The sequence below is a fragment of the Notothenia rossii genome (genome assembly GCF_949606895.1).
Source record: "Notothenia rossii genome assembly, chromosome: 7".
NCBI lineage: Eukaryota > Metazoa > Chordata > Actinopteri > Perciformes > Nototheniidae > Notothenia > Notothenia rossii.
In genome coordinates this window covers 22,436,764-22,450,016 of record NC_136905.1, presented here as the reverse complement: position 1 = coordinate 22,450,016, position 13,253 = coordinate 22,436,764, and the positions used below count along the sequence as shown (strand labels likewise).

Below are 13,253 nucleotides of genomic sequence, written 5' to 3'. Positions count from 1 at the left end.
TAGGTACAATTCTGAGGTTTTAGTTTTTACTCCACTACATTTATTTGACAACTTTAGTTACAAGTTTTTTTGCAGAATTAGATTGTTAATACGAAATATAAATCAAACTTACTATAAGTACAGGTTAAAGGTAGGGTAGGTAAGAATCAGTAGTGTAGTGGGGATCTTTTTACTGGGTGGACGCGATTATAATTAGGTCATCCCAAACAATGCCACAACTGTGCACGCGCGCAGTGCACTCATACAACGGGCAGACAGGTCTACAGAAAACTACCGGTATGCTTAGTCCTACTTTAGTTACTGTACTGCAAAAAGCAGACGGCACTGCGCTCAATAAACAATGTATAGGCCTAAGTTGCACAAGTGCTCTCTCTATCTCCACTTTCAAATCTATCTCCACTTTCAAATCTATTTAAAACTCATAACAAACAAACAAAATTCCCAAAGTTGTCCTGAAATTAACTTATTTAGCTCCGGTTCTGCTAGCCTCTTTCTTGTCATGAATGATTTCCTTTTTTAGAAATGAAGTCAAGTAATTTTTTTTGGTCTGCCATTATAGAGCTTTTTCGTTTGCGTTCTTGAGGGAAAGAGCTGCTCGGCAGGTGGCGAACTGGTGGTGTCACCCTGGGGTCACGAGCGTGATGACGAATCATAATTTTGGAAGGAAATCATTTTAATTTTTTTATAATTACTGTGAAATGTATTGGGTTGTTGTCATTATTACAACAAATACACACTTGCAACTGATAAGACTGGCAATGATTTTATATTTATTGGACTATTAAAAATAATGCTTAAAAAAAGTGGGGACTCCAAATAAGTGGGGATGTTAAGAGCATTCCATGGAATATAACAAAAAGTGTTTCTGAAGTGAATTACCTACCCCACCTTTAAGCTATCCAACATTATATAAAGTAATTTGAAAAAAACGTTACCAACTGCAATATTGACATTTATGCATTAATAATTATAATTTAATAATTTAATATGATTCTGAAATAGGCCATACTGCTTCATGAGTAGTTGAGTTCTACTTAATGAGTTCTTTTTTTACTCGAAGAGTATTTTGATGCTAATACTTTTGTACTTTTACTTGAGTAACATTTTGAATGCAGGATTTCAGCTTGTAACTGACTATGTTAACACTGTAGTATTGCTATTGTTACTTAAGTATAATATCTGAGTTCTTCTTCCAGGACTGCATGAACACTGTCTCAAGTTAACCATACATGTAAAGATTACTTCGTCGTTAGAATTCTTTTATTCTGAAATACACACCGACCGGAAGCCATTATTCTGTTTTGGTTTTAGCTCGCAGACCAAAGTTGCGTGATCTGCGTGCTCAGTGCAGTGGGAGGAGGGTTGTCTTCACAAGGTATTAGCGACAATCCTGTCAACAAACTCACATAGAGTGTGATGAATCACGTTTACTGAATGGACATTTCTTGACAGAAGCATTTTTAGTTCAAGGAAAGCGGTGAGATTTATTTGGCAGTCGTTAATCTCAATTCCAACGTTTTTAATGTTATCGTACATAAAGTGTTTTGTTTAGCTAGCAAAGGTAACGGATAAGCTAACAGCATCTACTTGGTGAACGTCAGGTCTTAAAGGCCCGTTGCATAGGTGGCTAACGATTCTTTCAAGAAAATAGCGCATTGACGTCAAATAATTGTGTTTTTCGAAACAGCCCGCCGATTATAACACTAACAGAGATGAAAAGCTTATGCTAGTTAGCTCATGAACTCGCCTTATTGGTGTTTATGACGGGAGCATCGCCCACTGTGTTGGGCACTGGGGTGAGCAAAGTCTGCAGATCAGCTAACGTAATGTGACATACTTATGGCTAGCTGTTTATAAGACAACCAATAATGAGCGATTAATTCAAATTGCTGAGCACCTTTGCTCTAACACTTGTAAACGTGGAATTCCTTTATAAAAAGTGTCTTTCTGTGTTATTATCTCACGATTTTCAACGCATTTACAGTGCATTCTGGAGGAAAACAGAGTAAATGTCATCAGTGCTTTGACATCTCCACTCCGGACCCCAATTGATGTTTTGTGGTTACAACATGACTGCTGTCAACATCACCAGAGACATCCTGCACAGGCAGATCAGAGTGAGTTAACAAACAGCATCCTGTGGAGCCACATCTACTGACAATTTGTCAGACACAACCCGGAATACTACCTCAACCAATAGCATTGTTCACATTTTGTATCGATCATTTTATGCACAAAAGTCTGATAAAGATGCATGTGTTCAGGACAAGAGAGCACCAGCCTTCCAGAGGTCCTATCATGTGACCGACCCCTTCATCAAAAGACTTGGGCTGGAAGCCGAGCTACAGGTCAGAGACAGTGTGTGTGTTGGTGCATGTGTTGAGGGAAAGAGTTTTTAAAAGAGCGCGTGAGAGTGAAAATATTCCTTAGTATTATCATATCTTCTTTTAATGTATGCTGTCTGTCTTAACAGGGTCACACTGGCTGTGTGAACTGCCTGGAATGGAATGAAAGTGGAGAGTAAGTCTATACAATTTCCCATTTTGCCTATTACAATTGCTTTTGACCTAATGCCTAACCCTTAGGTCTATAGTGAAGAGGACCCCTCTATGGCTCATCTTACCACTTCACAGATCATAAAAGGCATAAGTAGTTACGAGCCTCAACAAATGTTGCTTGACTTGACTACCAGTGATTGTTTTTTGTTTTCAGTTTACTGGCCTCGGGCTCGGATGATCAACATGCCATCATCTGGGATCCATTCAAACACAAGAAGCTTACCACCATGCACACAGGTCATGCAGCAAATATTTTCTCTGTAAAGGTAAGAATGACTAATGTAAAGTGGGTGCATTGAATGTCAGGAGGGAAATTAGGCTACTGTTATACAGTTGTAGATTACTTAAATTGCATTCACATACATACTGATAATCTAGTCGTAATGTGATGAGGATAACTCTGTGATACAAGTTCAATTTTCCTTACAATAGGTGGCACTGTTGGCTCTTTAACAAGTAGCTTGTTGTTTGATTTAAAACAATGTAGTTTACAACACAAACTGTTTTATTGCTGATTCCCTGCAGAAAAATTACCTGGGGCATACCATTGTAGCCTTATGACTGAAGTGGTTAAGTTAAAACACTGTACAGAGTATTTGCCATTGTAAAATAATGTGGATGTGGTGTTTAAAGCCTTTAATGAGACTATGATCCAAAGCATAGACATTATAAAATCAATGGATTAGTACTCTGTTTGAAAAACCTACTAGTAATGCCTTAAAAGAGCCAGTTGTGGTTCAATATGTACTTTTAATTTTGGGGTAAACTGTCTATTTAATCTGTGGTTAATGGCAATATATGGATCGAAACATCATGTCAGTACATATTAATTAATTCTGCTGTTTTGTGTGTCCATACAGTTCCTCCCTCACTCCGGAGACAGGATCTTGATAACAGGCGCAGCCGACACAAAGGTCCATGTGCATGACCTGTCTGTGAAGGAGACCATCCATATGTTTTCTGATCACACCAACAGAGTCAAACGCATCGCCACAGCCCCCATGTGGCCCAACACCTTCTGGAGCGCTGCGGAGGATGGCATCATCAGGTTAGGATTACATTTAAATGTAAATGAAAACACACCCGACCTCTATTGTTGCTCCAGGTAATGTGTTTACATTCTTCTTCGTCTCCACAGGCAGTACGACTTGAGGGAGAACAGTAAGCGCTCGGAGGTGCTGATTGACCTCACAGAGTTCTGTGGTCAGCTGGTCGAGGCCAAGTGTCTCGCAGTCAACCCACGGGACAACAACTACATGGCAGTGGGCGCCAATGGGCCTTTTGTTCGCCTTTATGACATCAGGATGATTAACAACTACAGGTTGGTTTAGTTTCTGATGTTATTCTATGGTAATAATTCAATAACAGTGTTACTTCTTAAGCCTATTAATATTATTGGTTATTCTGCCCTTTTATTTTTTTTAGATTAATAGAATGACGGTTTTTAAGAAATGTCACAAAATAGGGGAAAAATGTCCCAGATGATGTCTTGAAATGTTGCTTTTGTCAGTCCAGAACCCACAGAAATTCGGTTTAATGTGACGTAAAACCGAAAAGCAGGAACTCTCCTTATTTGACTGAAAACAGCATTTTCTGACATTTCTTATGAACAAGCTCTTCAGGGTTATCCACTTTCAAAATATGTTTGGATGATTTATCTGTCTATCAGCTCGTTATTACAGTGCATTCACCATTCAAGCTCTAAAATAAATATCCACAACTGTGTTTTAAAGAAGTTTTTTTTGAACAGGAAATCTATGAATCAGGGCACATCAGCAGCTGTGCACACATTCAGTGAGAAACCCATCCCAGACGGAGCTGGGCAGTATTACGTTGCAGGTGAATATAAGGATGAATTGTCTGGTATAAATAGTATTAAATGGGTTCATTATTATTCTAAATATATAGTTTAGTCATCAGGAAATGTGCTGGTTAAATGTGTTTTGTGGAGGAAGTGGTTAAATAACATAATATTCTGTTTAAATGCTTCAGGTCACTTGCCAGTGAAACTCCCAGACTACAACAATCGCCTGAGAGTCTTGGTGGCCACCTATGTCACCTTCAGTCCTGATGGCACTGAGCTACTGGTTAACATGGGTGGTGAACAGGTACTTTAAAAAAACAACCAAACAAGGAGTGGTTAATAATCTCTGGTTCAGTTTTTAAACATGTGCTTTTGCTTGGTCCTTCTAGGTGTATCTGTTTGACTTGACATTTAAACAGAGGCCATACACCTTCTTGATTCCAAAGAAGTGCCAGTCATCAACAGGTAGGACTGTGAAATATATATCAACAAAGGTGCCCCATAAAGGCAAATCGAGTACGATATCTCTAGTTGTCTTGATGGTTTCTGAAACTTTTGTTGTTTTCCAGGAGATGTACAGAATGGAAAGACAACCAATAGCGTCTCCAATGGAATTGTCTTGCCAACCAGCCATATTCTATTTTCCGGAAGCACGACGGGCTCTAGGTTTGTCTTCCAACTCTGCCATTGATTGTTTTTCTAATGAGATTGACTGTTTAAAAGTTTGGTCCTGCACGCACTTTACATTATATTTCCTGCTCACTTTGTTTCAGTTCTACTGAGCTCCCTGCTTACTTGGAAAAGATAAAGCAACAAGCTAATGATGCGTTTGCACGGCAGCAGTGGACGCAGGCCATCCAGCTGTACAGTTTAGGCATTCATCAGGCCAGCTGCAACGCCATGCTGTACGGGAACCGGGCAGCAGCATACATGAAACGCAAGTGGTAAGCCTCACTTTATCACTGCAGAATGGATGATGTTTTTTTACTGAACGATAATAAAATCTATAATCAAGTGTTTGTTTACATGTCACAGGGACGGAGACCATTATGATGCCCTCAAGGACTGCCTGAAGGCTCTGTCTCTGAACCCCACTCACCTAAAGGCTCATTTCAGGCTGGCACGCTGTCTGTTTGAGCTGAAGTACGTGTCTGAAGCTATGGAGTGTCTGGATGATTTCAAAGGGAAATTTCCAGATCAGGCCCACAGTAGTGCTTGTGATTCCTTGGATAAAGATATCAAGGCTGCTCTCTTCACCAAGACAGAAACAGGTAGGAAAGAAAGAACTGATACTCTGCTGATTTGCAATAAATAACCCTCATTTAGTCAACCAAATCCTGTACCCAGTTTGATTTGGAAATTAACACTGCCTTTAGGTAATTCCCAATCGCCCTCTTACTTTTGACGTGCGCCCTCATACCAAAATGCAGATTCTCAGAGTAAAATGTTAGTCATGCCAGATAACTATATTTATATTAGTCTAAAACGTTTTAATTGCTAATAATATATGAAAATCGTCTTGATTTATTTGTTGTTTGAGGTGCAATATATTTGTATTATTATATTCGGGATTATGGGAAACGGTATTTCGATCTCTCTGTCTGTACACACAAACTGAAAGATTGACTTTGACTGACTTAGCAGCTTTGAGACATGAAAAAACTATTATTTTCCGCTTGCTCCAATGTATTATTTTTGCCGGAAAGTGGGCAGGGCCGTAATTTTGGCGTAAGTGCCCTCACACAATAGTTTTCTAGGAAAAACCCTGGACACTTTGACACTGCTTGTGTGAATCTATGTGCAACAGACAGCCTTTGTTTGTAAGTGTATCAGAATGACTCCGTGTTAACATTACATTACATGACATGTTACTTGTTCGACGCTTTTATCCAAAGCGACTTACATACTCAATACTGTGGGCAATCCCCACAGGAGCAATTTGGGTTGAAGTGTCTTGCCCAGGGACACAACGACATGCTGACTGCAATTGGGTTTGAACCTGTGCTCCCCTGATCCGAACACCAAAACTACTTCGCCACAGCCTCCCTAACAAGTATAACTTTTCTTACCCTCACCAGCTGAAGATAAGAAGGCCAACAGCTCCATTCGATTCCACTCATTCAGTCGGAAAGAGTCCATTCCTGAAGACGAGTTGGTGCTGAGAGAGCGCAGCTTTGACTACAAGCACAGATACTGCGGCCACTGCAACACCACCACTGATATCAAAGAGGCCAACTTCTTTGGAAGGTCAGTAGATCTCCACCCAGTCTGCTGAGGTCCACTAGAGCAGGGGTTCCCAAAGTGGGGGTCGCGACACCCCGAGGGGGGATTGTGAGATGATTCAAAATGAAAATTATTATACATTTTTAATATTATTATTATCCAGTGTTTTCCCACATCATTTGATTCTATTTGTAGGGGTTACATATGCACATTTGTTGGGGTTAAATATGCACATTTGTAGGGGTTAAATATGCACATTTCAGGAACACAATTCTGAACATTGGATAAAGCCAGGTTCGAAATTCTTGTTTCATTTTGTAGTCTAAAGTTTTTACACAAGGGATTTTGGATATCTCTTTACCACTCCATAAATCAGAAAATACTGTCAACAGCTCTAAAATATCAATTTTCGCCATGTTCTTAGGTATAAAATGTTATATAATTCAGGCTATGAAGGATATATGAACAAACCCTTCAGTAAAAACCTTCCGAATGTTGATAGGAATATAACTGGAAGGTTTGGTGTATGTAAGTGCTACTCAAGTGGAGATTTCTCACTCAGAATATGAAAAAAAACTCATTTTGAGAAAACGACCTTTAAAGGTCCCATGTCATGGCCATTTCTACTGATCATAATTCCATTGTTGAGGTATACTCAAATTGATTTATATTTTGCAATTTTCCAAACTCACATTGGTTTCTCATACAGCATCTCTGTAAAGTATGTGTATTCACCAGGTATTCACTCTCAAAACGGCTTGTTGGAGCTCCTGCCCCCCCCTCCCTGTGAGCCCAGTGTGCTCTGATTGGTCGGGACGTTGCGATACTCGCTGCTCAGTGAGCTGGCTTACTGGTGTGGTTTCCGGGTCGGCGAGACAGCGCAAAACTTATCCTGAGCACACACTAACACTCACAGCCGAAGTAAAAACAATAAGTGTGGCTTGATATTGAGTAAGAAGGTTTATAAACGCTGTGAGAATGGGTCTGTGGAGAGCATTTCTCCGCAATCCCAACTCGTCGATTACCAACCAGGGAGCTCTATGCAAGTCATTAGGCGCATTCACACCAAGTACTTTTCCCACAAAGGTTCATAAGAACTCTTTAGTTCTCAAGAACTAAGTACAGATTGCGTTCACACCGGAAAATAAGTTCCTGGGGAAGGATTAGGCAAATGAAGCCGCTGATGTCACTTCTTCTTCTTCTGCTTTGGGTTTACTGGCAGGCCGCAAACAACTTCACGGCGTATACTGCCACCCGAAGTCCCCGGCCGGAGGTCCCCGGAGTTGGGGACTAGCTTCTACTGAAGCCTTCCGAGTAAATCGCCAGAACGCCGACACCTCCTCATCTCCACCGCTCCCATGTTTTCTTTTGTGTTGTCATAAGTTAGTCTCTCTGCGTTTCTGCGCTGGGCTAATGCTAATGCGAGGATAATAAAATGGCGGCTTCACAAAAATCTTTGGGAGTTTTACGGGCCGTGGTTTGCATTCCGCCCAGCCAATCAGACATGGTAACCTTTTTCTCCCGCGAAAGTACCTGCTCTCTAGCAGGGACGGAAAAGGGGGTAAAAAGGTTCTCATGAATTCATTTTTAGTTCCGGCTCTTTTTGGTGTGAATGCGACATTTTGGAACTATATCAGAACTAAAGTGGGAAAAGTACTGCAGTGTGAACGCGCCTAATGGGACTCCCTGTTAGTTGAAAATGTAAGCTAAAGGTCCCCACCCCTCCTGGTGTGTGAGGAGCTCCGCGGATTGGTCCATTTTGGTTGCGAAGAAACAAATGGAAAAAGAGAGATCTCCAACAAGGTGTTCAATCAATCAATCAATCAATCAATGTTTATTTATATTGTCCAATATCACAAATGTTACATTTGTGTCAGTGGTCTTCACAGTTTGTGCAGAATATCAGTATGACAACACGACACCCTCTGTCCTTAGACCCTCACATCGCACAAGGAAAGACTTCCAGAGAAAACCCACAGTTTAAAGGGGAAAATGGGAGAGCAACAGAGGAGGGATCCCTCTCCCAGGACGGACAGACGTGCAATTGATGCCGTGTGTAAATCGGAAAGATAATACGTTTACAACATAGGTAGACCAAATGTTTGGAAATGCATGTGTCTATAATAAGAAGATGAATCAACGAGGATGTCAGCAACTTGTGGGAGCCATCAGGGAAGTAGTATGATGAGAGTCAGGCAGGACCGCAGAGACAGGTTCAGCCACGACTCGAAGTCCAGGAGTCAGATCCACTACTCAGGATCCAGGACACACGACCACAGCAACAGGATTAGCCTCGACTCAGGACCCCGGCGTATATATGGACACAAAAAAGAGATTTGGGGGAAGCTGGGTTAATCGGAACATGAGAGTACACAAGTACAAACAGACAGAAACACGGAGTAAGGTGCCCCCCCCAACAGTCCAAGCCTATAGCAGCTAAACTAACGTGTCTACATACATGCACTCCCTTAGGATAGGTTGAGGGAAAAGGGTAGCAAGTAAGAAGTAGGAAACAGAGGTGGAGAGGCACACACAGGGAGAAAGGTCCCCACAGGAACCTGAATTGGTTAGAGGTAAGGAGTAGGTCAGTGGCTACATTCCACACTCCAGGTGCCGGGATAGGCGTTCCCTGCAACCTGTTACAATCTAATAGAACCTCGACAGGTCAGAGAGGAGAAAGGTTTTTTGATAAAGTTTTAAATGTAAGATCTAAGTTTTTAGGATTTAAGTGAAAGAGTAAGAACTAACATTTATAGGTGAAGAGGCACAACGTATCTACGTCAATGCACTCTTATTAGATTATTTCATTTTATCACTATAAGCTTTATCAAAAAGGAAAGTCTTAAGCGTACTCTTAAAAACGGATAGGCTGTCTGCCGCCCGAACACAGACTGGAAGCTGATTCAACAAATGTGGAGCTTGATAAGAAAAGGCTCTGGCTCCCACTGTACTTTTAGAGCCTCCAGGAACAACCAACAACCCTGCATTCTTGGAACGCAATGCCCTAGTAGGACAATAGGGTATAATGAGTTCTTTAAGGTAAGATGGCGCCTGCCCATTAAGGGCTTTGTAGACGAGAAGAAGAATTTTAAATTCTATCCTGTGTTCTATAGGGAGCCAGTGTAAGGCAGCCAGAACAGGAGTAATGTGGTCCGTTTTCCTAACTCTAGTTAGTACACGTGCTGCAGCATTTTGAATCAGCTGAAGCGATTTAACTGAATTCTTGATACACCCTGATAATAAGGAGTTACAATAATCCAGCCTAGGCGTTCTGGGGCAGCATAGACAGGTCTTTTCTGTGTTAGATTTTTACTCGCTACAGGGTGTACTTTGAGGGTGTTTGACTCTGCAGACCATTTACATGCATAAAAACCTTCATAACACACAAGGGGACGGGTAATAACCAGAAAAGCATGACATGGGACCTTTAAAGATTGCTGTGAGGCGCTACCTAAACCCTCCTGTTCTTTGGATGACAGCTTGCGCCTCGACGCACTCCGTGAAGGTATTTCGTGTTCGGGATCATTTGGGTTTTGTCTAACATTGCTTTGTGCAAGTGACAATTTTTGTCGTCTTCTCTCTGAAAGTTTTTTTCACTGTTCCTCTTGCCATTTTGAGATTTAAATTTCCAGCGAAAGCTAAACCAAGAAGTGTTTTAGCACACCACGTGACGCATCTGAACGAATTACGTTGTCAGAAATTGACACCAGCCAATGAGATTTAGTTTTTTGGTTTAAGACCCCTTTGTACTTTCACGATTGGTTGCTGATTGTGCAGGAAAGACGGAGCTTTCGAATGATACCTCTGATTACATGGTGCAAACAGCAGTCGCGGTACTTTATGTTATGTTAGAATGCTAACTTTTGGTGAATTTAGGAGAAATCTACAGATGCAAATAGACAAACTAAAGTAAAATAAACACCTAAATGTGTATTTTGTACATTTTCCTTCCAAAAGCCTGAAAGAAAACATGTTATGGAATCAAAATAGCACAACATATCAAAATTGAGCAGTGCATGAAAAACGATGTTTTTGCCTGCCGTGTCTTGCCTTAATGAGTGAGACACACCGGAGTTGAGGATCTGTGAGGTTTGTATGTCGATGTACGGGAAACACTGTTATTTGTATTACTATTATTAATAATAACGTGTGCATAGACATTTTTCAGGGGCGGACTGGCCAACCACCCCCCCCGTTGACAATTCACGTGGCGGGGGGTCGCCAGTCTCTGGCACAGTTATTTTGGGGGTCGCGGGCTGAAAAGTTTGGGAACCCCTGCACTAGAGGGCGGTCAGAGCTCGAGATGGAGATCAGTAAATCTGCAGCGGAGAATCAGTAGAGCAAAAATCTACAATGAAAAGTAGCTTTCATTCAGAAATAAATGCTCTAGTACTGTATCTACTATTCAATGTTGTGATTGCTTTTAAGTATGACATGGCACTGCTGGTGTGTCTGAGTGGTTTCCTTTTCTCTACAGCAAAGGCCAGTACATTGTCAGCGGCTCAGACGACGGCTCCTTCTTTATCTGGGAAAAGGAGACTACTAACCTGGTGAGGATCCTGCAGGGGGATGAGTCCATAGTGAACTGCCTACAGCCCCACCCCAGCTACTGCTTCCTGGCCACGAGCGGTATCGACCCTGTGGTTCGATTATGGAGCCCAAGAGCTGAGGTAAAATACAGAAATGTTGGCGTATTTATATATATTCCTACATTTAAATGTTTTATTTATTTTTGTTTCATTACATAATTCCAAAATCATTGATTTTGAGCCAGAATTTGAAAATATATTGCAATTTCCTACAGGATATTTTGCTGTTGGAAGATTCAGTATAGCTATCCGCAGTAGTAGTACAACCAATAGGAACTACCACTCTCAGATAAACTGTGGTCATTGTCCACAATCACGGTCTAGATTTTCTTTTGGCTCTGTATTCCTGAATTCAGAGCCAAATGGAGGTGTCACACTCTAGTTTTTCTCACAGGCAATTTGAACTACAATATGCTGTAAGGTTAATATGTACTGTCTGCCTAATGACGCCAAACATACTGCCTATCCCAGCTTTAACCCTTTATCACACATTCTGTATGCCTTTCTCCTCCCCTTTCATAATACAGACAGAGACTGAGAACGGGCGGGTGGTGGAGGACATGGAGAGTGCTGCTCAGGCGAATCAGCGGCGCATGAACGCTGACCCGCTGGAGGTAATGCTTCTCAACATGGGCTATCGCATCACAGGCCTGCGTGGCGTCGGTCCGGATGGCTCCGATGATGAAGACAGCTCTGACGGACAAGTTCAGTGTCGGCCAAGCTAAACAAATCTCAGCCATTCTAGAGAATGGATGTAGGAAGCAAAGCGCTCTCCCAGCTCCTGTTTGAATCTTCCCCCCCAACCAATCTGACAGAAACATTGATTGAATGTCATGTCACATCTCTGCACTATGCATCGCCCTCCCCTTTCCAAAGAGAGGACTGGTGGAGACCACTTTGGGGAGAGGAATTCATGGAGGGTGGAGAAGACAAACATCTCACCCCCTTCAAAGCACCAACCTCAGGGGGACACCTTTGAGGAGAGCACCTTCCACCATACTCCCCAGTTTGTCACAAAGACGAGGGAGTTCAGCACTTATCCCTCCTCAGGTTTATGTTGGAGAGACACTCAACACGCAGAAGGCCCTCAGACGACCTATTTTCAGGTCAGTGTGGCTGCACAGTCGCAGTGTCCTCCCGGAGGATCAGATCACAGACCAGAAGACGGTGCTTTGTTGCACCTCCCGTGTGCCCGCTCGTCTCAGAAAGGCAACACGACAACGGTCATATTTTTTGTTGGAGTTGTGATCACAGGAAGCCAAGAATAAATTGTCTCTCTCCAAGTTGTATTGTTGCTCCCAAGAAATGTATTTAAAAGCTGTGTTACGTTTATAACTGTCAGAAAAAACGTGTTTTCTTCTGCCAAAGGTCGTCACTTCAATGGCCAAGGATTAATGTCTGTTGTCTTTGTTTCATTGAAACATCATGTTGGCATACTGTTCTCCTTTTTAGTTGAGATGTTTTACTACAATAGTTTGTTGACAAGATCAACAACATATCAACAGAAGAACATTTGTAAAAAAAAGAAAAACGTTCTAATGCAGTTTTTATGTTATAAATCAAGCCCCATTGATTTCTTATGTCATTTGGCATGAAATGTTGGTGTGAAACTTCTGTTGGGTATAAGAGGGGCACGGATGCTAATTTTTGCTATATGGTAACAGGGCGCTACATGTTTGGTGGCTATAGGGTTCCTGCCTACTAACTGCGTGGCTCTAGCGCTAGTCCTCTGCTGCAGCCAGGTGTTCAGTCCTGCTTGCATGAGGTTTCTCTGACCATAGTTGTGAGCAAAAAAGGACACTAAGCCATCCCAACTGTTGCTCAGAGAACAGCCCATTGGGTCCCCCTCAAAAGGGTAACTTTAAGTAATAGGTCCTCTACACATCATGCAACACTAAGCTTCCATGTGTTTTACTTTGCTCATTAATTTGAGATCTTCAATTTTTCTTGGAGGAATCTTATAATTATCTTTGTTGCAAACAAAGTCAACAATAAAAGTATTGAACACCTTGTCTGCATTCTCTTACTTTCATTCTTAAAACATTAATGATGAATTGTTTGTCCTTTTAGTGTCATAAC

The 13,253-nt window shown here is 41.6% G+C and overlaps 1 protein-coding gene across 3 annotated transcripts; it reads left to right on the top strand.

The window, feature by feature from the left end:
* Positions 1-1,300: 1,300 nt before the first annotated feature.
* wdtc1 (WD and tetratricopeptide repeats 1) lies at positions 1,301-13,184 on the top strand. 3 transcript variants are annotated; one of them, XM_079691886.1, is made up of 16 exons: positions 1,301-1,375; positions 1,985-2,117; positions 2,265-2,348; positions 2,474-2,520; positions 2,713-2,824; positions 3,419-3,606; positions 3,697-3,879; positions 4,309-4,397; positions 4,551-4,666; positions 4,752-4,827; positions 4,932-5,028; positions 5,136-5,306; positions 5,398-5,633; positions 6,441-6,609; positions 11,063-11,255; positions 11,702-13,184. In XM_079691886.1, the coding sequence occupies exons 2-16, from the start codon at positions 2,052-2,054 to the stop codon at positions 11,897-11,899; spliced, it is 2,025 nt and encodes a 674-aa protein (XP_079548012.1). In that variant the 5' UTR covers positions 1,301-1,375; positions 1,985-2,051; the 3' UTR covers positions 11,900-13,184. The 3 variants fall into 3 exon arrangements, with proteins under 3 accessions (XP_079548012.1, XP_079548011.1, XP_079548013.1); XM_079691885.1 differs by having other exon boundaries at positions 1,326-1,477; XM_079691887.1 differs by lacking the exon at positions 1,301-1,375 and adding an exon at positions 1,519-1,796.
* Positions 13,185-13,253: the final 69 nt, after the last annotated feature.